Source organism: Cyprinodon tularosa, unplaced genomic scaffold (genome assembly GCF_016077235.1).
Source record: "Cyprinodon tularosa strain WSP-4 unplaced genomic scaffold, ASM1607723v1 ctg727, whole genome shotgun sequence".
NCBI lineage: Eukaryota > Metazoa > Chordata > Actinopteri > Cyprinodontiformes > Cyprinodontidae > Cyprinodon > Cyprinodon tularosa.
The window spans coordinates 337,147-362,069 of record NW_024039482.1 but is presented as its reverse complement, the minus strand read 5'-3'; the positions used below and the strand labels follow the sequence as shown (position 1 = coordinate 362,069).

General features: G+C 50.1%; 2 protein-coding genes across 42 annotated transcripts in view; both read right to left on the bottom strand.

The window, feature by feature from the left end:
• Nucleotides 1-560: 560 nt before the first annotated feature.
• tfcp2l1 (transcription factor CP2-like 1) lies at nt 561-9,113 on the bottom strand (the record flags this gene model as incomplete). Its single annotated transcript, XM_038269275.1, has 7 exons — nt 8,700-9,113; nt 8,272-8,420; nt 3,267-3,340; nt 2,549-2,654; nt 1,056-1,162; nt 834-986; nt 561-763 (listed from the first exon to the last, which is right to left on the bottom strand). Coding segments are annotated over exons 1-7 (851 nt in total), but the record flags the coding sequence as incomplete, so codon positions are not given.
• Nucleotides 9,114-12,427: 3,314 nt separating this feature from the next.
• The window catches only part of clasp1a (cytoplasmic linker associated protein 1a), a 57,433-nt gene continuing 44,937 nt past the window's right edge, over nt 12,428-24,923 (bottom strand). For 11 of the 41 annotated variants that reach the window (XM_038269278.1, XM_038269285.1, XM_038269290.1 and 8 more), the window contains 12 exons: nt 24,808-24,903; nt 22,777-22,914; nt 22,600-22,706; nt 21,664-21,756; nt 21,381-21,531; nt 21,009-21,252; nt 17,795-17,851; nt 17,465-17,655; nt 17,127-17,255; nt 15,124-15,330; nt 14,750-14,866; nt 12,428-13,564 (listed from right to left, as the gene is read on the bottom strand). In XM_038269278.1, the coding sequence (XP_038125206.1) occupies nt 13,478-13,564; nt 14,750-14,866; nt 15,124-15,330; nt 17,127-17,255; nt 17,465-17,655; nt 17,795-17,851; nt 21,009-21,252; nt 21,381-21,531; nt 21,664-21,756; nt 22,600-22,706; nt 22,777-22,914; nt 24,808-24,903 (1,617 nt within the window). In that variant the 3' untranslated portion in view covers nt 12,428-13,477. The remainder of the gene's footprint in view (nt 13,565-14,749; nt 14,867-15,123; nt 15,331-17,126; nt 17,256-17,464; nt 17,656-17,794; nt 17,852-21,008; nt 21,253-21,380; nt 21,532-21,663; nt 21,757-22,599; nt 22,707-22,776; nt 22,915-24,807; nt 24,904-24,923) is intronic. The other 30 variants (XM_038269304.1, XM_038269306.1, XM_038269317.1 and 27 more) reach the window with 11 other exon arrangements.

Here is a 24,923-nt window from a genome sequence, read left to right as displayed (position 1 = left end):
CACCATGCTAGCTCAGGCTAACAAGCCCCTGCTGTTAGCACCACTGCTAGCTCAGGCTAACGGTTGGTTAGCTTTACACACCTACTCTCTCTGGGGAAATGAGAAGAATAAAAACATTCTGTTTGCAGTGTTCAATGCTCCGTCCCTTTCCTTCCTATAGTCTGCCACCAGAATGTAGTGAGGGTCACAGTGAGGGTCTGTAGGGGGCAGCGTAGAGCACAGGCTGCCATTTTAAAACCCCACACTACATGAAGAAAACGCGGTTATCAATGCCTCTTAATGTCATCCAAGAGTTGAGAGTAACTTAATATCAAAGCTATCAGTTGACTGTGGTGATATTTATGAAACAAATCACAAGAATTTCATAGATGTTTATATTTGTTAAAACAAAAAATAAATAAATAAATAAAAACTTTATTGATGTCACAATGGAGAAACTCATCACTCTCTGCATCTAACCCCTCCCCTTGGGGAGCAGTGTGCTGCCATTGTGCGGCTCCCGAGGAGCAGTGTGGAGTTAAGCTTCTTGAACCCAGATTGGCAGTCTATGGGGATCAAACCGGATATTTTCCAGTGGCGCCTCCAGAAATGTTTCAATGTGGGGAGGGGCAATGGGATGGCCAGTGGGGTCACGCCGCGCCGCGCGCCTCACCTCCTTCAGCAGGGTGGTGTCATGAGACGGCTGGTACTTCTCCCTGTCCTGAACCGTCTTCTTCTCCATCTTCTCCCGATCCGTCTTCAGTTTGCGATCCGCTCCTTTGGGCTGTAAACCAGAACAGGAAGGTTGGAGCGTGTTCGGCTCGGAACGCGGCGTCCTGACCAGCAGCTCCTACCTTGAAGACCTTGACCTGGCAGCTGGACGAATGAACATGCTCCACATATTCTCCATGGTCGGTGGAGGTGAAGGTGTCCACCTGGATGCGAAACGGAACGCCCTTCTCCCCGCCGTGCTTCCTGGGGGTGAACTCGGTGCTGATGCAGTTGACCTGAGGAGACACGGAGAAGTGAGACCAAACCCAGACCTCTGAGGGCGTTCGCTGGAGATCCGGAGCTACCTGGATGAAAACGGAGGCGTTCTTCAGGGGATCCCAGAGGAACTCGATGGTGTTGAGATGCAGAGGGTCTGAACGAGGTTCTATGACCCCCACTGAGAGGGGAATATCTGGGAGAAAAACACATTAGAGGTTCAGAGGGCCTCTGGTTCCCACCAAGCCTGAAGATGACTACACATCTTCATCAGGCTGAGCTCCTCCATGATCAGGTTCTACAGGAGAACATCTCACACCATCATCTCAGCACATTCAGCGAAAGGTCAGGGCGGGAAGCTCAGAGTCTAAAGGTCAAAGGTCATGACCCTGACCCAGTCTGGAAGGACTGAAGGTGAAAGCTTGGGCTGTGTCCAGATGTCCGCCCTAACCAGATGTTTGTCCGAACATCTAGTGGAGGAGAAAGTAGAGGACTCAACATTTCCCACCTTGAACAGCGGTGACCATCCATGGTTACTGGATGAGTATATATATCCCAGAATGCATTCTGGGATTTCCTGTCACAGCGGCGACTTATTGCAAAGCACAGAGAGGCGGAGTCACATGATCAACGGGGAGCGAAAGGTAGCGACTGTCTGTCCAAACGGTCAGTCCACCATATAGTCCCCGCTCCGTAGGACGGACAGTCAGTCACATCCTTCTTCTCTCCAGAACCAAGATGGAAGCAGAGCTTGGTTAGAAAAGCTGGACCTGGATGAAGGACAAGAGGTCTGGGACTATGTCCTCTGGACCAAGGAGAACCGAATCATGAGAACGGAACCATGAGGGACGGAACCAGGAGGGACAGAACTATGCGAGACGAAAAAACGAGAGACAGAACCATGACAGACGGAACCCTGAGGGACGGAACCATGAGGGACGGAACCATGAGGGACGGAACCAGGAGGGACAGAATCAGGAGGGGCGGAACCGGAAGGAATGGAACCTTGAAGGACAAAACCATGAAGGAAGCAACCATGAGAGACGGGACGGGGAGGAATGGAACCATGAGGGACGGAACCAGGAGGGCTGGAACCAGGAGGGACGGAACCGGGAGGGACGGGACCAGGAGGGACAGAACCAAGAGAGACAGAACCAGGAGGGACGGAACCATGCGAGACGAAAACACGAGAGACAGAACCATGACAGACGGAACCCTAAGGGACGGAACCAAGAGGGACGGAACCAGGAGGGACGGAACCAAGAGCGACGGAACCAGGAGGGACGGAACCAGGAGGGACGGAACCAGGAGGGAGAGAACCAGGAGGGAGAGAACCATGACAGATGGAACCATGAGGGACGGAACCATGAGGGACGGAACCATGAGGGACGGAACCAGGAGGGACGGAACCAAAGGGTACAGAATCATGAAGGACGGAACCATGGGGTACAGAATCATGAAGGACGGAACCATGGGGGATGGAACCAGGAGGGACGGAACCATGAGGGACGGAACCATTAGGGACAGAATCATGAGGGACAGAACCTGCTGGAGGAGTTGAGGTGATGTTACTGCAGGTCACCTATATCCAGGATCCGGTCTCCGGGTCGGTTCCACCTCCATCCCTCCAGCTGCTGGTGCTCCATGTACTGCAGGCGGCGGTCATGGAACACGATGCGGACGATGCTCTGCAGAGAAGCAGGTTTCAGGCTGAGGAACATCTGGATTCACTCACAGGAAACAAGACAAGAACGTCCTGACAGCTTCATCACCGTCCTCACTGATCTGGACTCCTGCAGGTCCAAAGGGACCCGGCTCAGAGATCGGACCCTCAGACCCACTGATCTGGACTCCTGCAGGTCCAAAGGGACCCGGCTCAGAGATCGGACCCTCAGACCCACTGATCTGGACTCCTGCAGGTCCAAAGGGACCCGGCTCAGAGATCGGACCCTCAGACCCTCTGATCTCCAGCTTTCCTGCAGCTTCAGATAAAGTCGGACATCTTTTCTGAGCTAACGGAAGCGGCTAATGCCCTGCAGCTCAGACGCTCCAATAAATCAATTATCGGTCTGTGGAGACGTTTATGGAAGGAGACTTCATGCATGACTGAGGACCACAGGTCAAACATCTCCTGGTCCTCCACGTCATCTGTTTGCACAGACGCCACCTGCCACATTTTTATTTTTCTAGGTTGCTAAAAGCTCCGGGTGATCAGCGACAGCCTGGCGACGGAGGCCCGTCAGGAGGGTCCGATCATGAAGCCAGACAGGAGAAGAAGAAGAAAACCACCTTCCACCTACCTTCACATACTTGCTGCTAATGACCGAATACTCCATTAGCTTCCTGTTTAGCATCCGGATTTCGTAGGACTGACCTACAATTAAAGAAAAGATTAAAGAAATCGCGGTTAGCATTTAAAAATAGCAAATAAGTCCAATTTATGTAGAAACCTTTCAGATCGGATCTGAAGACATAAGAAACACGTCTGAAGACTTATGTCCAGGAAAATCCACGGCCGCACTGAGCACGCTCCGTCTGACAGCGAGAGACTCCTCACATGCTAACCACGACACCGCTTCTTTCTGCACGTCAAAAATGCATTTCACAAACAGTATGCACAATTTGGAGGTGTTTGCGCTTCCACCCAGCCAACTCCCCAGGAAGTGCAGCAGTGGCTCAGTGGAGGAAACGCTCCACTGCTCACTAATAATGTTGTCCAGTACCAGCAGGGACCCAGTTGACCCTGGGTTTGGGGTGCAGGTGGCGCAGTGGTTAGCACACACAACCCATGCACAGAGGCCTTAGTCCTCGATGCGGCCGACCCGGGTTCGAATCCGATCTGTGGTCAATTTGCTGCATTTCTACTCACGCCCCTACTGTCCAAAAAGAATGGAGCCACTAGTGGGCGTGGCATGAAGCCGGTGTGGCACCAAGTCTGGTTGGTCCAAACATCCCTGACCCGCCATCAGTGCTGGAAGGCGGCAGCAGAACCCAAACAAACACTGAGACGACCATCCAGGTTCTACCAGGGAAGGACGTCCTCCTCCTTGACGCTGCGGTCAGGGTCAAGCATGAAGGGAACCAATGGCAGCCGGTGTCGGTGGATAAACCAGAACCGGTCTGTTCAGACGGGTTAGGGTTTGGCTCATGAGGAGAAACAAGAACCAGAACCAGGAGAACTTTGACAGGGTTTAAAATCACCTAGCGTAACGTTCTGAGAACACAGATCTACAGGCTGGAGGCGGAGCTTCATCTGAACCGCTGGTGGAAATCTGGAAGTTTAGGACTTTCACTGATTTATTTGATCTGGGATTGTTTTAGATCTCCACCTCAGTTGGACCTTGGTTCTGAAGGCATCACAGAATTTCTAGGTGTTTATTTGCTTTGATCCACCTTAATCTGGGTTCAGGATCATAGTTCTGCTCCGGTTCTACCCAACGGTGGAACCTGCTGGAACACTAGAAACAGTTTAACACCTTTACGGACCGAGACGGTTCTGACCCGGTGCAAATCAACACCTCCCACCTGGACTTAATACACTATATTGCCAAAAGTATTTGCTCACCCATCCAAATTATTGGAATCAGGTGTTCCAATCACTTCCATGGCCACAGGTGTATAAATTCAAGCACCTAGGCATGCAGACTGTTTTTACAAACATTTGTGAAAGAATGGGTCGCTCTCAGGAGCTCAGTGAATTCCAGCGTGGAACTGTGATAGGATGCCACCTGTGCAACAAATCCAGTCGTGAAATTTCCTCGCTCCTAAATATTCCACAGTCAACTGTCAGCTGTATTATAAGAAAATGGAAGTGTTTGGGAACGACAGCAACTCAGCCACGAAGTGGTAGGCCACGTAAACTGACGGAGCGGGGTCAGCGGATGCTGACGCGCATAGTGCGAAGAGGTCGCCAACTTTCTGCAGAGTCAATCACTACAGACCTCCAAACTTCATGTGGCCTTCAGATTAGCTCAAGAACAGTGCGCAGAGAGCTTCATGGAATGGGTTTCCATGGTCGAGCAGCTGCATCCAAGCCATACATCACCAAGTGCAATGCAAAGCGTCGGATGCGGTGGTGTAAAGCACGCCGCCACTGGACTCTAGAGCAGTGGAGACGCGTTCTCTGGAGTGACGAATCGCGCTTCTCCATCTGGCAATCTGATGGACGGGTCTGGGTTTGGCGGTTGCCAGGAGAACGGTACTTGTCTGACTGCATTGTGCCAAGTGTAAAGTTTGGTGGAGGGGGGATTATGGTGTGGGGTTGTTTTTCAGGAGCTGGGCTTGGCCCCTTAGTTCCAGTGAAAGGAACTCTGAATGCTTCAGCATACCAAGACATTTTGGACAATTCCATGCTCCCAACTTTGTGGGAACAGTTTGGAGCTGGCCCCTTCCTCTTCCAACATGACTGTGCACCAGTGCACAAAGCAAGGTCCATAAAGACATGGATGACAGAGTCTGGTGTGGATGAACTTGACTGGCCTGCACAGAGTCCTGACCTCAACCCGATAGAACACCTTTGGGATGAATTAGAGCGGAGACTGAGAGCCAGGCCTTCTCGTCCAACATCAGTGTGCGACCTCACAAATGCGCTTCTGGAAGAATGGTCAAAAATTCCCATAAACACACTCCTAAACCTTGTGGACAGCCTTCCCAGAAGAGTTGAAGCTGTTCTAGCTGCAAAGGGTGGACCGACGTCATATTGAACCCTATGGATTAGGAACGGGATGTCACTTAAGCTCATATGTGAGTCAAGGCAGGTGAGCAAATACTTTTGGCAATATAGTGTACCTGGGGGCTGTGAGGCACGGTGGTGGCAGAATGATGGTGCGGCTCTGTTTCCGCTCCCACTGGTACTGGTCCATTCCAGAAACTAACTGGTTCTACTGAGGCTTGCTTGAGGCCAAAAGGTTATAAACCATCTGATATGGAGAGTTTATTAGGTCGGCCTGCTGTTTTATGCACATACTCAACATCTGGGTATCTGGTGGGGGTACGCATCTGTCTGGACCGGTACCAGAACTCTGGACCCGTCCTATTAACAGACTGAACTGCAGGGGGGGGGCAGTTCAGTCTGTTTGACAGGAACTTTATTCATATTTCTAATGTCATGAATTTGGTAAATCAATATTCCTAAAAAGCTAAAAAATCAATCCTCTGGACTTTGTTTCCAAGTTTGAAGACGTTTCTCTTCCATCCAGGAAGATTTTTCAATCCAAAATGTCAGAAATAGCGTTTAGTTCCAGGTTTTATCCAGCAGCCCAACAAAGCCTGGTTTTAGTTTAGAAAACATGCAAATAGAAACGGATGAACGGGTCCCCCCCTTTGGAATGGGGGTCGTTTGGCTTCTTTGTTAGCCTGCAATGCCCCATACCTGTCTATGTCTCTGAAAGGGGGGGCGTTAGAGGGAATAGTTGGCCTGGATGAACAGGTGAGGTCTGCGTTGAAGGTTTTTGAAAGCTGAAATCTTGTTTAAGGTTGGTTTTTCTTTCTTAACATAGATGGCTTCCTTCACGCCCCTCAGACCACCTGTCCTCTTCGTCCAAAATGTGAACATTCTGGTCCTCACATGAATGTCCTTTGTCCTGAAGGTGCAGGTGGACAGCAGTCTGGTCCAGAGGAGGCATATAGATCTTCAATCTAGATGCTATTTCTGTCATATTGAACTGAAAAATCTTCCCTGGATGGGAAGCAGCTGGAGGTAGGATGATGGATGGATGGATGGATGGATGGATGGATGGATGGATGGATGGATGTTGGATGGATGGATGGATGGATGGATGGATGGATGGATGGATGGATGGAGGGAGGGATGTTGGATGGATGGATGGATGGATGGATGGATGGATGGATGGATGGATGGATGGATGGATGGATGGATGGATGGATGGATGGATGGATGGATGGATGGATGGATGGATGGATGGAGGGAGGGAGGGATGGATGGATGGATGGATGGATGGATGGATGGATGGATGGATGGATAATGGATGGATGGATGGATGGATGGATAATGGATGGATGGATGGATGGATGGAAGAATGATGGATGGATGGATGGATGGATGGATGGATGGATGGAGGGAGGGATGTTGGATGGATGGATGGATGGATGGATGGATGGATGGATGGATGGATGGATGGATGGAGGGAGGGAGGGATGGATGGATGGATGGATGGATGGATGGATGGATGGATAATGGATGGATGGATGGATGGATGGATAATGGATGGATGGATGGATGGATGGATGGAAGAATGATGGATGGATGGATGGATGGATGGATGGATGGATGGATGGATGGATGGATGGATGGATGGATGGATGGATGGATGGATGGATGGATGGATGGATGTTGGATGGATGGATGGATGGATGGATGGATGGATGGATGGATGGATGGATGGATGGATGGAGGGAGGGATGTTGGATGGATGGATGGATGGATGGATGGATGGATGGATGGAGGGATGTTGGATGGATGGATGGATGGATGGATGGATGGATGGAGGGATGGATGGATGGATGGATGGATGGATGGATGGATGGATGGAGGGAGGGATGTTGGATGGATGGATGGATGGATGGATGGATGGATGGATGGATGGATGGATGGAGGGATGGATGGATGGATGGATGGATGGATGGATGGATGGATGGATGGAGGGAGGGATGTTGGATGGATGGATGGATGGATGGATGGATGGATGGATGGATGGATGGAGGGATGGATGGATGGATGGATGGATGGATGGATGGATGGATGGATGGAGGGAGGGATGTTGGATGGATGGATGGATGGATGGATGGATGGAAGCTAAACGTCTTCAAACTTGGAAATAAAGTCCAGTGGATTATTTTTTAGCAACTATGACCTGGATGCCTGAGAATCTTTACCAGCATATATCAAAATATTTATCTTTTTGTTTAAGTCTTTTAAAACCAAAATGTTTTAAATATCTGGTCAGACTTGATTTAAAATTTATTAAGTATAAAATAAATCTCAGGAATCTGTCTGATTTTTTTTCTCCCTGAAACATCAGAGTTTATTCTGTTTTGTTTATCCTCATCTGCTGTTACTCTTATTTTTTCTCTATTTTGACCCAGTCAGTGGCGGGTTCTGGTTCCAGGACCCGTTTCCAGAGGTTCTGACCATAAGCTGGATTTCTGGCTGCATGAAGTCAATCTTTAACTGGTTTTAGGTTTCATCGGGTCACAAACGTTCAGTTAAAACCTGGAACCTGCAGAACCCGTCTGGTTCTGTACTCTGACCCGCCTGACCCTGCGCCCAGGAGGTCCGGTTGGTACCTTGGTTCAGGTAGGACAGCGTCTCCTCCTGCTGTTTGACGGCCGGCGATGTGGCCGCGCACAGTACGTACTGGAAGGGCCCCCCCTTGGCGCCGCTCTCCGCTCTCAGTCGGGCTTCTTCGTTCTTCAGGAACGGCGCCAGAGCCTCCCTGCAGAGAAGGACAGAGCAGACTGAACCTCCTCCAGCTCCCGGCCATCCCGCGGCCTCCAGCTGCTCCCCTTCAGATGTTAATGGTTATAGAGCTTCTAATAATAGAGCGGAGCGGATGGAGGCTGCAGCTCTTATCTAATCACAGGAACAAAGGGTCCGAAGGCTGATGTTCCAAACTCCAACATTCTTGTTGCAGAACAAACAATTCTAGTTAAAAAGTCCGGTTTCTGCAGAGTTCTGGAGGAAATCCGGGTCCGGGTCCAAGCGGAGGCCTTACCTGATGTAGCTGGAGGAGTTCTGGTGGTAGGACTCGGGCTGCGGGTGGCAGAACAGCATGTTCTCCAGATCGGTACCAGGACAACGGACCAGGCGTCAGACGCAGAGATGAGCTGGCTGGGTTCCTTCATGCTTCCGCCCGCCAGCCGCCTCTTATACCGTCCTGCCTGGGCGACCCGTGGGAGGCGGGGTCTGCCGGCACACCTCCTTCAGCGGTACCAATGCCTGCCCCCCCGGAGAGAGGACGGGTGGGCCGCCCGGGCCCCTGCTGTTCCTACGGTAACGTGTGAGGAGACGCTGCCGCAGCAGCTGCTGCGCGCCGCAGATCTCAAAGTCTGCTCGGGTTAATGTTTATCTGGAGCCGCTCAGAACCCACAATGACAAAGGTCCAAACGGAACGACCCGCCGCGGCTTCATTCACAACAAACAACATGTCTGCTGCAGCCTGAAGCCTGCAGAAAGCATTCCCACCCCAAAGACCCACATGTTCCAGAACCCTGGAGCGACCCAAACCAGGCAAAGACGCCCTGAGGGATCAGCCCCTAAACGCTGCTGGTTCCTCCCTGATCACTGGTACCAGGTCCAGATCTCAGAGGAGACGGGTTGATTGGACCAAACGGGCCACTGGTTCCGTCCAGTTTCAGAGCGTTTAACGGAACCGGACCTGCTGCTGGGTGATCAGAATACCCAGCTGAGCGAGCAGCTCAATAACCTCACAGAGTTCTGCAGAACCCAGGGAACTGGTCCTGGAAGCACAGAACCCTTCAGAACCTCAGGCGGGTCCAGCGGACCCTGTGAACGGGCCCAACAGGTCATGGAAAACCTCCAGACCCGTTCTAGCTGAACTCCCGGGTCAAAGTACGCCCCTCTGATTACACCATCAGTCCCGGCACCACAGATGCTCCATGTGGAAATTTACCTGAGGAGGAACCGCGGCTGGGAGCCGGACCACAGTTCTCCGAAGTTCTGCTGCAGTGTTTGGATAAACTGGGAGTTCTGGGAAAGAAGGTCAGAACAAAGGTCCGGTTCTGAAGGAACACTGAACCAGAAATAGCGGGTTTGGGGGGGTCAGCTCATCCAGAACCCTCGATGGACCCTTAACGGGGAGTTAATTGATCTCCAAACCCAGAAGGCTTCTGAAAATTAGCTGCTGGGACCAGCTGTGGGGTCAGAGGTCATGATGCATCATCATTTTCCTTTTGTTTATCGTTCTATTCAGCTCTTTGAAAGAGCTTTATACAGTGAGGAGAATAAGTATTTGACCCCCTGCTGTTCATCATAGGTGCACCTCCACTGTTAGAGACACAATATAAAAATAATCCAGAAATCACAATCTATGATTTTTTTAACTCTTTATTTGCATGATTCAGCTGAAAATAAGTATTTAAACACCATTAAGCTAATTCTGCTCCTCAAAGTCCTGTTAGTCTGCCTTCCAAAGGTCCGCCGCCATTTATTCTCCTAGATTAGACGCACCTGTCTGAGGTGGTTAGATGCATAAAGACACCTGTCCCCCCCCCCCAGACTATCAGGAAGAACCCAGCTACTAACATGACCCAGACTAAAGAACTGTCCTCCTCCACCAGGCTGGAAACGGCTGCAGGGAAATAACCGAACAGCTTGGTGGAAAAAGCTCCGCTGTTGGAGCTTCATTAGAAAATGGAAGAAGCTAAACATGGCTGACAATCTGCCTCAGACTGGAGGATCTCACCTGGTGGGCCTCACTGATCCTAAGAAAGGTGAGAAATCAGCCCAGAACTAACGCTGGTCAATGACCTGGAAAGAGCCTGGACCGTTTCCATGGTTACTGATGGCAATACACTAAGATGTCACGGTTTGAAATCATGCATGGCATGGAAGGTTCCCCTGCTTAGACATGCACATGTCACGGCCCAACTTCAGTTTGCCATTGACCAATGGGAAACACTAAGCATGCTTGTAGCGACAGTGGAGAGGAAAAACTCCCTTTGAACAGGAAGAAACCTCCAGCAGAACCAGGCTCAGTGTGAGCGGCCATCTGCTGAGGCCCACTGGGGTTCAAGGAGACAGAAGCAGACATAGAAAAAGAAGCATAGATACAAAAGGCAACTGTCAACCAGCTCCACAGGCGGCCCCGTCCAGGAAACACACAGCCAGGCAGACGAGCTCCGAGCCAGCTCCCATGTCAGAGGATGAAGAGAGCACATCCAGTATGAAGCATGGGGGTGGCAGCATCATGCTTTGGGGATGTTTTTCTGCACATGGGACACAGTGACTGCACAGGATGAGCGGTGATCATGTATTGATTCTGGTGATAAACCTCCTGCCCTCAGTGAGAGCAGTGAAGATGGGTGGAGGCTGGGTCTTCCAGCATCACAATGAGCCGAAGCACACAGACAGGATAACCAAGGAGCGGCTCTGGAAGAAGCAGATCTAGGTTCTAGCATGGCCTAGCCACTCTCCAGACCTAAACCCAATAGAGAATCTTCGGAGGGAGCGACAGTCCAGAAACCTGACTGATCTAGAGTAGATCTATGTGAAGGAGTGAGCTAAAATCCCTCCTGCAGAGCAAACCTGCTGAAAAACTACAGGAAACCTTTGACCTCTGAGATCAAAGGCTACTGCACCAAATATTAACATAGATTTCTAAGGTGATCAAACACTAACTTTCAGCAGAATAATCCAATAAATATTTAAAAACTCACAGATTGTGATTTGTTTTCTTTGATGATGTCTCTCAGTGGAGACATCATCCACCTGTGGGGACGATTTCAGACCCTCCCTGGTTTCTAGGTGGGAGAACTTTCCTCACTGTTATTATAAATAAAGTTATTTTAATGAACCGCTTCTATCTTCTGTCATTTTCTCTGTTTATCTTCCATCAGCACGACGCCTGAGGGGCGGAGCCTGAGGGGCGGGGCATGAGGGGCGGGGCATGAAGGGCGGAGCTAGAGATCCATTCACGGCACTGATTCTGCATCCGTCCCTAAAGACAAGCTGGACTTCAGTTCTGACCCAAATGGGTTCTTTGGTTCTGAACTAAAGTCCAAACAGAATGGCAGAGCGCCCGTCTGCAGCAGTTTCTATCTATGCTCATATTTCTACTTCATGTTTTTGATATGAACATGTGAGCTGAGTTTCCAGAACCAAAACCAGATCCAGGTCTGAGTCTGTTGTTCAGAAACAGAAACTTTATTGTCACTAAATGTTGGACACAGAGACGCTTCAGTTCTTCTTAAAATGTAAAAGTTTGGATAGAACAGAATCTATTCTATTCTGTTCTAATTCATCTATTCGTTCTTTTCTATTCTGTCTATTTGGTCATGTTCTATATATTCGGCCATATCTATTCTACTCTGTTCTATCCGATCGTGTCCCATCTATTCTATTCCATCTATTCTATTCTGGTACCAGATGGTTAGACCCGACCGCCTTCAGAACCTTTAGGTTTCTGTCCTCTCCTTCTGGACCCGGATCCGGTCAATCAGAACCGCCTGGACCAGGGTCCATTTTAGAGGCCCAGAAGACCCGGTCAGCTAGAGACATGGCTGATCATAGAACACAATAGAATAGATAGGACTTGCTGTTCAACCTGAAACTCTGTGGAGGATTGGATGGACTCACCGTACGGCACCGGTCCACAGAACCCCGGATAACGGGCCGGTTCTGGAGGCGCCGGCCGGCCGGATCCGGTTCCTGAAATGATCTCAATCATCGAAGCACCGAACAGATCAGAACCAGAACCAGAACTCTTTCCTCAGTTCGTTTATTTCCATCTGTCATCAGAACCGGTTCTGTACAGTTTATCAATCGGACCAAAGGAACCCAAACAGGATTAAATAAAACATAAATAAAATCTGGGTTCTGGTGCCGACCCGTCTGGATCACCCAGAACCTCTGCGCCGCCAGACCAGACGTCCATTTCAGTACCGATTCAAAAGTTCTAGTTCTGCTGAATCTCGACTGGCGGCCCGGTTCGAGGGCCCAGCAGAACTCGGGTTGTTCTTCAGAACCAGCGACGTGAAGAAGTGCACTTTATAGGAGGCGGGTCCAAAGGAGGCTCCGCCCACATGCAGGCCAACGTGCAAACAGTCTATGTACAGAACCAGAACCAGAACCTGCTGCTGCCGGGGTTCTGGTTCTCCAGCCAGGGGACCGGGTCGGTTCCTGCTGTCAGAACCAGAACCAGGAGCTCTGATCCAATCACAGAACCTACTGCTTGTCCAGTCGGACCGGGTACAGAGGTTCTTCCAAATTCAGAACCAGAGACCCGAGTCCAGCGGAGCGAACTCAGAACCCAGCATTCATGGTACCAGAACCAAGTGGATCCAACAAACTCCAAGATTCTGGATCAGAACCAGAACCTCAGCTTCTCCTGGTTCTGGACCTGGATGATCCACAAAGAAGTCTGATCAGAACCAGAACCGGATTGTTTAAAGCAAAATGTCTTTAGAAAAGAAACGATCGATGCAGAACGGGTCAAAAGTTCTGGTTCTGCTTCTGAAACCGGGCCTCGTGGTGAACAGCATGAAGGATGGTGGAGGAGCGGTTCTGGAAGAGCGGGGCGGTTCTGGAGGAGCGCAGCGGTTCTGGAGGAGCGCAGCGGGTCCAGAGGAGCGGGGCGGTTCTGGTAGAAACAGTCAGAACTTCAGAGGAAGCAGCGGCGCTGATCCGCTTCTGTCCACCTGATGGAGGATCAACAGAACCAGCAGGCAGCGTTGGACAGGGAAGGTTCTGGCCCGCCGGCTGGTTCTGGTTCCGGCCCGTGGGCCAGCTGGTTCTGGTTCCGGCCCGCGGGCCTTAGCTGTGGGAGGAGACGTCGGAGGAGCTGCTGCTGTTGCTGTTGGTGGTTTGGGCCCGTTTGATGTAGAGGTTCAGGAGCTTCATCTGCAAACAGAACCAGAACCAGTGTTAACTGGACCCAGACGGGCCCGGTTCTGTCAACATAAACATCAGATTTTTACTGTAAGGAAGGAACCGGACCGGGGCCCGGTAAACAGAACCCAGAGGTTCCAACACCTGGACCCACAGAACTGAGGACAACCAAAACCTCTGGGTCTCTCAGTTCTGGTCCGGTTCTACGGCTCTGAGTGAGACCAGAACCACTGCTGACCCACAAGAACACAGTAATGGACCCGTTATATCTGAGTTAGCAGAACCAGAACATTTAGGCGGCCTCGTCAAAGTACAGACGCTGGGTTGTGACTTTGAACCAAATGAAATGGGTTCAGCAAAGCGGGTCAGAACCTCTCAGCTGTTGGTTCCAGAACTCAGAACGGATCCTTCTAGAACTCTGGACACAATCAGAACCTTCGCTGGAGATGAGGTCCAAACAGATAGTCCTGGTACTGGAATGAAGTGGGTCCAGTTACCAACAGAGACAGAACCACAGAACCCAAACGGACCCGGACCAGCCGGATGGATCTGAGCTGGACTAAACAGAACCTGGACCAGAACTTCCTCCCTGACCCGTTCCCACCTCATGGTTCCAGAGCGGTTCTGTGAGCCCGTCTGATCCGGCTGCGTGTAGAACCGGTCCGGCTCCGGGCTTTGACTAGGCAGTTATAGCAGCCGTTCCAGATGTTCTGCCGGGTTTGGGTTTAAAGTTCTGGTGCTGACCCGGTTCGGACTGAGCCCCCCGGTTGGGACTGAGCCCCCCGGTTGGGACTGAGCCCCCCGGTTGGGACTGAGCCCCCCGGGGCGGCGCTGCTCCACCGCAGGTTCTGTCTGTTAGCGGTCCTGATGTTTTGGATCAGCGCGGTTCTGGTAGGAGGACGGTTAGAACCGGACTCTGGACCTGAGAGGAGGTCCAAATATGGCGGCGTGATGTCACTCCTCAGGTTCTGTCCAGTCAGGTGGGCCTGACCCGCTCAGCTGAACTTTACATAAGTGAAGGACACGTAGAGGTTCTGCTACGGTCCGACCGGCTGGAACCGGCTGGGAGGCAACAACATGGGAAGCAGATAAGCGCCGCCGTCTGCTGCGCGGCGGCCTGGCGTGTGTGTGTGTGTGTGTGCGTGTGTGTGTGCGTGTGTGTGTGTGTGTGTGTGTGTGTGTGTGTGTGTGTGCTACCTTGCTGCCCGTCAGCTGAGCCAGGTGTGGTTTGAGCTCCTCTCCAATGACGGCGTAAATGGCCACCAGGCAGAACACGCTGGCCTTGCGAACGCTGCTCTCTGTGTTGTCATAGCCCTGCAGCAGAAACACAGCAGCATCAGGCGGCGAGCGTGCGCGCCGCCCGCACGTGCGCACACACCCACGGCGGGTCGGCGGGAACGTGGGAGGAGTCCGGCGGGAGCAGAGTGCACACAAACATTTCCAGGGACAAATAAGGCAAATAATTCCCCCTGTCCAAATATGAACATTGTCCAAATAAGCCTCCCAGGAAGCGTCATGGAAGTTTCTGCTCCCGCCGCCCGCCCCCACGCCAGTGGAACCGGGTCGCCTACCTGCAGCAGTCCGGGGATGATGTCTGGCAGCAGCTGCAGTAGCGAATCCTTGGCGATGCGCTCGATTACTTTGGTCTGCATCTTGATGGCGGCCAGGTTGATGGGGTAGTCGGCGGTCTGGACGATCGGGCACAGAACCTTGATGCACTGCTCTGGGTGGATGGACGCGGCCAGCGTGGTCGCCGCCTCCTCGGCCGCACGCACCACCTGAGACGGGAAGACGACATCAGAACCAGCAGAGGACGCCGCGTCTCATCAGAACCTTCCACACCAAACGGCTGTTTGCATCACAGCGTCCAGCAGGACGATCAGAGCAGACCTCATGGACCCGATGGGTTCCACCCGGGTCACAGCTTTACACCAGGGTTCTGGTGTCGGCCCGGTTCTGATTTAGAAACATTTTCATGACAACTAATTGATTGTTGATGTCTGAATATTGTTCTGTATATCGCTATGGTAACTGTACTTTTTCAATAAATAAACCCAGTATTTTATAGGTTCAAAGAGACAAAAAAATCAGTTTTTTATTCTTTCCACTGTTGGTCTGTTTTGATCAAATAGAAATAGAGGCCTTGTTTTTTTTTTTTTTTTTTTTTTTTTTATATTCCATACTGCCTTGGAATTTATTGTTTACTGAGTTAACTAAAATAAATAAATTAAGATCGAAAAAAAAAAAAAGAAATAGAGGCCTGCCTCTAATTCTGGCCTCCTTCCAATAATGGCCTGGACCAAGATGCACCTGAGTGAAATAAAGGCCCCGGCCTATATTAGAGGATTTAAGGTAAAAACATTTAAAGAGGAAAAAGAGGGAAAAAACTGAAATTAAACTATAAAACCATCAGAGGGAAGATCCTGGCTGCGTCTAAATGTCCGCCCTAACAGCTATATAGAGATTACGCCATTTTAGACGAGTGTCCGAACGTCTAACGGATGAAAAAGTGGTGGACTCGAAATTTGAACGTGAAAAGTAGTGAGCTTCCATGGTTACTAGACAAGCAGATATATCCCAGAATGCTTTGCCCTGAGAGTTCTCCTTGCAAAGCATTATGGGATTTGTTGACACAGCAGACCGCTTCCACAGCGTCCAAAAATAATAAGGATGTTCGTGCATCATGTGGGGAGGCGGAGTCATGTGACGGTTAGCATTACGTAGCTTCAGCATTATAGGTACTGGTAGCATTAGGTACTGTTGAAATTTGGTAGCATTAGGTACTGTAAGCATTAGGTAGCATTAGGTACTGTTAGCATTAGGTAGCATTGGGTACCGCTAGCATTAGGTACTGTTAGCATTAGGTAGCATTAGGAACTATTAGCAATAGGTAGCATTAGGTACCCAGCATTATAGGTACTGTTAGCATTAGGTACTGTTAGCATTAGGTAGCATTGGGTACCGCTAGCATTAGGTACTGTTAGCATTAGGTAGCTTCAGCATTAGAGGTACTGGTAGCATTAGGTACTGTTGAAATTTGGTAGCATTAGGTACCGTTAGCATTAGTTAGCATTAGGTCCTGTTAGGATTAGGAAGCATTGGGTACAGCTAGAATTAGATACTGTTAGCATTAGGTAGCATTAGGTACTGTTAGCATTAGGTAGCATTAGGAACTATTAGCATTAGGTAGCATTAGATACTGTTAGCATTAGGCAGCATCGGGTACCGCTCGCATTAGGTACTGTTATCAAAAGGTGACATTAGGTACAGTTAGCATTAGGAAGAGTTAGGTAATTTTAGCAATAGGTAGCGTTAGGTGCAGTTAGCATTAGGTAGCGTTAGCTTAAGTTAGCATTAGGTAGCGTTAGGTGCAGTTAGCATTAGATAGCGTCAGGTGCAGTTAGCATTAGGTAGCTTTAGTATTATGTAGCGTTAGGGAAAGTTCGCATTATATAGCATTTAGTTCTGTTATTGTTAGGTACTATTAGCGTTAGGAAGCGTTAGGTAAAGTTAGCATTGTCTGGTATAAGAAGTTCTAGAGGAGCAGAACCAGAACCCTCCTGGACCCGGTCACCTCTTTATGGGAGTCTTTGTGAGCCTCCAGGGTCTTCATGATGGTCAGTTCAGCGTAGTTCCTGAAGCGGACCGGCTGGTTCCTCAGGATCTCCTTCAGAACTCGCAGAGCCAGAGCCCGGATGGTGTGCTGCTCAGAGATGGGAACAAAGAACACATTCAGCGGATACCGGCCCAAAGCCCCGATCCAGTCCTCATTTCTCTGGTGACTCTCAGAACTGCTGGACCTTCTGGGACTGAGTCAATAGAGCTACTGGTAGAGAAGACCTGTAAAGGAGGACTGGCCCAGTTTAACCAGTGAGGGGAACAGGAGTGGGAACCAGAACCCAGTTAACCTACGTCTTTGTCACACAGCGTCTCCAGCAGCAGCAGCAGGATGGTCTTAAAGTGCTCGTCCCACACCGCCGCGTTGTCCTCCCGTGTGATCTTCAGCAGCTCCACCAGGGCTCCTTTACGCTCCTCACAGCGCTCGTTGTGATTGGACAGCTCCTTCAGCAGGTCAGCCACCAGGTCCGAGTTATCGGGACCGACTGCTCGGACGGGAGAGGACGAAACAGAAGGTATCAGATGAAGCTGTTAGTCAGGCAGGTGAGCAGAAAGTGGGTGGAGTCACAGGACGATGGAGGGACAGACGAGGGAAGGAGAGGCGGAGTCAGGGAGCGTGTTTACCCGGAGGAAAGGCTTTGGGAAGACTGGTCTGGATTCCTCCTGATTCCGGCCGCCGGCCTGCGGAAGAGGAGGAGGATGAAGGTGGAGGATGGGAGGGGGGAGCAACAGACAGCAGGATGGAGACACATCGGATCTGATGGACCCAAAACTAAAGGTTCTGATGGAACCAAACTAAAGGTTCTAAATGACCTAAAACTAAAGGTTCTGATGGAACCAAACTAAAGGTTCTAAATGACCTAAAACTAAAGGTTCTAAATGACCTAAAACTAAAGGTTCTGATGGAACCAAACTAAAGGTTCTAAATGACCTAAAACTAAAGGTTCTGATGGAACCAAACTAAAGGTTCTAAATGACCTAAAACTAAAGGTTCTGATGGAACCAAACTAAAGGTTCTAAATGACCTAAAACTAAAGGTTCTGATGGAACCAAACTAAAGGTTCTGATGGACCCAAAACTAAAGGTTCTGATGGACCTTAAACTAAAGGTTCTGATGGAACCAAACCAAAGGTTCTGATGGAACCAAACTAAAGGTTCTGATGGAACCAAACCAAAGGTTCTAAATGACCTAAAACTAAAGGTTCTGATGGAACCAAACCAAAGGTTCTGATGGAACCAAACCAAAGGTTCTGATGGAACCAAACCAAAGGTTCTAAATGACCTAAAACTAAAGGTTCTGATGGAACCAAAACAAAGGTTCTGATGGACCTTAAACTAAAGGTTCTGATGGAACCAAACCAAAAGGTTCTGATGGAACCAAACCAAAGGTTCTGATGGACCTACAACTAAAGGTTCTAATGGACCTAAAACTAAAGGTTCTGATGGACCTAAAACACATGTTCTGATGGAACCAAACCAAAGGTTCTGATGGACCTAAAACTAAAGGTTCTACTGGACCCAAAACAAAAGTTCTGATGGAACCAAACCAAAGGTTCTGATGGACCGAAAACTAAAGGTTCTGATGGACCTAAAACTAAAGGTTCTGATGGACCCAAACCAAAGGTTCTGATGGAACCAAACCAAAGGTTCTGATGGACCGAAAACTAAAGGTTCTGATGGACCTAAACCAAAGGTTCTGATGGAACCAAACCAAAAGTTCTGATGGAACCAAACCAAAGGTTCTGATGGAACCAAACCAAAAGTTCTGATTGAACCAAACTAAAGGTTCTGATGGAACCAAACCAAAGGTTCTGATGGACCGAAAACTAAAGGTTCTGATGGACCTAAAACTAAAGGTTCTGATGGATCTAAAACTAAAGGTTCTAATGGACCCAAAACAAAAGTTCTGATGGAACCAAACCAAAGGTTCTGATGGACCTAAAACTAAAGGTTCTGATGGACCTAAAACTAAAGGTTCTGATGGAACCAAACCAAAGGTTTTGATGGACCCAAACCAAAGGTTCTGATGGACCCAAACCAAAGGTTCTGATGGAACCAAACCAAAGGTTCTGATGGACCGAAAACTAAAGGTTCTGATGGACCTAAACCAAAGGTTCTGATGGAACCAAACCAAAAGTTCTGATGGAACCAAACCAAAGGTTCTGATGGAACCAAACCAAAAGTTCTGATGGAACCAAACTAAAGGTTCTGATGGAACCAAACCAAAGGTTCTGATGGACCGAAAATTAAAGGTTCTGATGGACCTAAAACTAAAGGTTCTGATGGACCCAAACCAAAGGTTCTGATGGAACCAAACCAAAGGTTCTGATGGAACCAAACCAAAAGTTCTGATGGACCTAAAACTAAAGGTTCTGATGGACCCAAACCAAAGGTTCTGATGGACCTAAAACTAAAGGTTCTGATGGAACCAAACCAAAGGTTCTGATGGACCTAAAACTAAAGGTTCTGATGGACCTAAAACTAAAGGTTCTGATGGACCTTAAACTAAAGGTTCTGATGGAACCAAACCAAAGGTTCTGATGGACCGAAAACTAAAGGTTCTGATGGACCTAAAACTAAAGGTTCTGATGGAACCAAACCAAAGGTTCTGATGGACCGAAAACTAAAGGTTCTGATGGACCTAAAACTAAAGGTTCTGATGGACCTAAAACTAAAGGTTCTGATGGAACCAAACCAAAGGTTCTGATGGACCCAAAACAAAGGTTCTGATGGAACCAAACCAAAGGTTCTAATGGACCCAAACCAAAGGTTCTGATGGACCCAAACCAAAGGTTCTGATGGAACCAAACTAAAGGTTCTGATGGACCGAAAACTAAAGGTTCTGATGGACCTAAAACTAAAAGTTCTGATGGAACCAAACCAAAGGTTCTGATGGACCCAAAACAAAGGTTCTGATGGAACCAAACCAAAGGTTCTGATGGACCTAAAGCTAAAGGTTCTGATGGAACCAAACCAAAGGTTCTGATGGACCTGAAACTAAAGGTTCTGATGGACCTAAAACTAAAGGTTCTGATGGAACCAAACCAAAGGTTCTGATGGACCTAAAACTAAAGGTTCTGATTGAACCAAACTAAAGGTTCTGATGGACCGAAAACCAAAGGTTCTGATGGAACCAAACCAAAAGTTCTGATGGAACCAAACCAAAGGTTCTGATGGAACCAAACCAAAAGTTCTGATGGACCTAAAACTAAAGGTTCTGATGGACCTAAAACTAAAGGTTCTGATGGACCCAAACCAAAGGTTCTGATGGACCTAAAACTAAAGGTTCTGATGGAACCAAACCAAAGGTTCTGATGGACCTAAAACTAAAGGTTCTGATGGACCTTAAACTAAAGGTTCTGATGGAACCAAACCAAAGGTTCTGATGGACCGAAAACTAAAGGTTCTGATGGACCTAAAACTAAAGGTTCTGATGGAACCAAACCAAAGGTTCTGATGGACCCAAAACAAAGGTTCTGATGGAACCAAACCAAAGGTTCTGATGGACCCAAAACAAAGGTTCTGATGGAACCAAACCAAAGGTTCTAATGGACCCAAACCAAAGGTTCTGATGGACCCAAACCAAAGGTTCTGATGGAACCAAACTAAAGGTTCTGATGGACCTAAAGCTAAAGGTTCTAATGGACCTTAAACTAAAGGTTCTAAATGACCTAAAACTAAAGGTTCTGATGGAACCAAACTAAAGGTTCTGATGGACCTTAAACTAAAGGTTCTAAATGACCTAAAACTAAAGGTTCTGATGGACCTAAAACGGTACCGGTTCTGAATGTGAACGGTAGGAGGTTCTGTGTGGCGCCCCCCTCCTGCAGAGACTCACAGTCGCGGAACTGCTCCACGTCGTCGTCGAACACGGCCTCCTTCAGGGCGCTCTTGTCGTAGATGGTGTCGCCGTATCCGTACGGGGAGAACTCGCGGGTCCTGGGCCCAGAGAAGGAGCGCGGCGACGGCGTGTTCAGCAGCGACGTCTTGTTGTCCAGAGCCGTGCGGCCGCCTTCCACCACGTCCAAACCCAGACGGGCCTCAGAACCCGGAGAGGGCGCCACGCCTTCCCGTCCCACCTGCTGGACAGGAGAGCAGGACCTCAGATACACAACAGAACCAGAACCACTGGGCTACATGATCCGAGTTAACATGATTCCCACTGAAACTGGCCCCTCCCATTAACAGGTTCCCACTGTCGGACACTCACGGCGTGGTCCCGCTTGCCGTCCCGTGGCAGCGGCTCGTTCAGGTCCTCCTGGCTCCGGTAGCTGAAGCTCTGGATGGCCTCGGTGACGCCGCGCAGCGAGCTGTAGATCTCCTCAGCGTTCATGTTCTCTGTGTCGTACTCCGTCATGCTGCTGGACAAACAGAGCAGAACCGGATCAGGGAACCGCTCTGAAGCTCAGACCGTAATCTGCATGCTGAGCCACGCCGGGTCCATCAGAACCCACGGAGAACAGAACCAGGCCTGAGCGGAGGCATCCTGGTACCTGGGCGAAAAGGCTCTGCGCATCGTTCTGAGGCACGGGGGAGGGGCGGGGGGGTGCTTGGACGGACCGTCGATCCCCCAACCCCACGACCCACTGGGGGAGGGGGGCGGCGGGGGACGGACAGCAGGACGGACAGAGAGAGGAGACAAAAACAAAGCAGTCTGAGGAGGCAGGTCCAGTTAGGGCACAGGACGGCTGCTGAGTTCTGCTGGGGGAAACCGGGCCGACGGTTCTGGAGCCTTTCTGGGCCGGAGCGGACCTCTGGTTCTGTCCGATCCGTTTCTGTTCAACGGGTTCAAAAGGCAGCGTAGTTTGGACACAACAGAACCGCAGTTAGAACTGGTTCTGATCACTGAGGTTCTACAGGTTCTGCTCTCTGGTTGCTGGATCTCTGAGGAACATCTGAACGTTTCAGGATGCAACACAGAACCACGGAGGGTTCTTCCAGGTTCTGAAGATGTTCCTCCGTCTGCAGAACAGAACCCATTCCAGGAACCTGGAGAACATCAGGAAGCAGCTTCAGAACCAGAACCAGAACCCCTGCAGGTAGAAGCTCACTGAGCAGCGGAGAACCTTCACCCAGCAGAGCTCCTCAGGCCTCAGAGGTTCTGTCTGAAGGTCCGGGTTTGAACCCAGACTCCTGTGACGCCTCCAGAACCAGATGTTCTCCAGGAACATCCACCAGGTTCTGCTCAGGAGGAGGTGGGTCCAGGTTCTCATGAAGAAGTCCAAAAGCAGCAGAACCTGGAGGTGTGTTTGCAGGAGAACGTTTAGAACCGGAGGTTCTGGGATGCATTACACCCTGAAACCTTCAGAACCAGAGGAGCCATCGGGTCAGAACCGTCAACCCTGCAGCGAGACTCAGCAGCCGGGTCCGCAGCCAAGCTCAGTCAGGAGGCCAGCTCATCAGAACCGGTTCTGTCCCGGCCCGCCTACCTGGGGGAGACTCCTCCATGGGAACAGTTGGTGGGAGAGGTGAGGGGGCTGGTTCTGCTGGGGGTGTGGCGCGGTACCGTCCGACCCAACGTGTTACTGGGAGAACTCTGCAGACAGAGAGAGACAGGGTAGTCCAACAGAACCAGAACCGGGTCGGGAGCAGCGCGGCTGACTCACCACGTTGCTGGAGTTCTTCAGGTGGTGGTGCAGCAGCTTGGTGGCGCCGTCCTGGAAGGTTTTGGGCAGCGCCCCCAGCAGCATGGTGAACTCCGGGGTGTTGAGCTCAAACAGGGCGATCAGAACCACCTGGGCCGCCTGAACACAGAGCGTCAGAACGGGTCAAAGCGGTCCAGAGCGACCGGAGAGACGCTTCCGTCTCAGCAGCGTCAGAACCGGGCCTGCGGAGAAGTTCTGGTAGAAGCAGAAGAACTGGACCCTTCAAGGTCCGACCCAGGGACCAGAACCACAGCATGCAGGCGGGGTTAGAGAGGAAACCAGACAGCGAGGAGCCGTGCTGATCCATTGATCATCAGTCTGATCTGTGATCCTTTATTAATGTCTGGATTATTTTCTGCTGACGATCATCATCAGACCTGTAACTGTTGGCTGCTGACGCACCTTTAATACATTTACCATCTATCTATCTATCCATCCATCCATCCATCCATCCATCCATCCATCATCCATCCATCCATCATCCATCCATCCATCCATCCATCCATCCATCCATCCATCCATCATCCATCCATCCATCCATCCATCCATCCATCCATCCATCCATCCATCCATCCATCATCCATCCATCCATCATCCATCCATCCATCCATCCATCCATCATCCATCCATCCATCCATCCATCCATCATCCATCCATCCATCCATCCATCCATCCATCCATCATCCATCCATCCATCATCCATCCATCCATCCATCCATCCATCATCCATCCATCCATCATCCATCCATCCATCCATCATCCATCCATCCATCATCCATCCATCCATCCATCCATCCATCATCATCCATCCATCATCCATCCATCCATCATCCATCCATCATCATCCATCATCCATCCATCCATCCATCATCCATCCATCCATCCATCCATCATCCATCCATCCATCCATCATCCATCCATCCATCCATCATCCATCCATCATCCATCCATCATCATCCATCCATCATCATCCATCATCCATCCATCCATCATCCATCCATCATCATCCATCCATCATCCATCCATCATCCATCCATCATCCATCCATCATCCATCCATCCATCATCCATCCATCCATCATCCATCCATCCATCCATCCATCCATCATCCATCCATCCATCCATCCATCCATCATCCATCCATCCATCCATCCATCCATCCATCCATCCATCCATCCATCATCCATCCACCATCCATCCATCATCCATCCATCCATCCATCCATCATCCATCCATCCATCCATCCATCCATCCATCATCCATCCATCATCCATCCATCCATCCATCCATCCATCATCCATCATCCATCCATCCATCCATCCATCCATCATCCATCCATCCATCCATCCATCCATCCATCCATCCATCCATCCATCCATCCATCCATCATCCATCCATCCATCCATCATCCATCCATCCATCCATCCATCCATCCGTTTTAAAGATCAAGGAAATGTTGGAGAAAAAGGATCCACCACAGAGACAAGAGGAAATGACATCACAGACATGCAGGCGTGTGATTGGCTGGCAGCCTGTTAGTTGGAGGAACACAGCAGTAAACAAAGAGCCTCCATGTGAGGAGCAGTGAAGCCCACAGCTCTGACCAGCATCCACACCCAGGAAAGGGTGGAGGTTCTGCTTCTCCTGCAGGAGGTTCTGGATTTAACTCCATTGTCTCTGGCCAGCCTCCCACAGCATGACGCTACCTGCACCATGCTTCACTGTGGTAACCTGAGAAAACTTTAAAGTTTATTCCAGCAGATTAAAAGCTGCGAAAAAGTCAGCAGGGTGTGAAAACTTTGGCAGACTGTGAGCTCCATGGATCCTCTGGAGGAGCATCAGCCCCTCTGGAGCTTCAGGAGCTCCCTGCATGTGGTGAGGTGCTGCTATCGCAGTCAGAACAAGGCGCTGAGCTCAGCTTCCCCGCAGCTCGGTGGTTAGAGTCCGGCATGCGGCGTGGTGTGCTGTGATTGGCCGATGGGGCGGGCTCTACCTGCTTACACCTGTCCTCCAGGCCGCCCTCGGTGGACAGCAGCGCCGCAGAGCCGGACCAGCCGGCCAGCTCCTCGCTCACCCAGCTGTGGAGGCTCTAAGGCACATTAAGGCAGA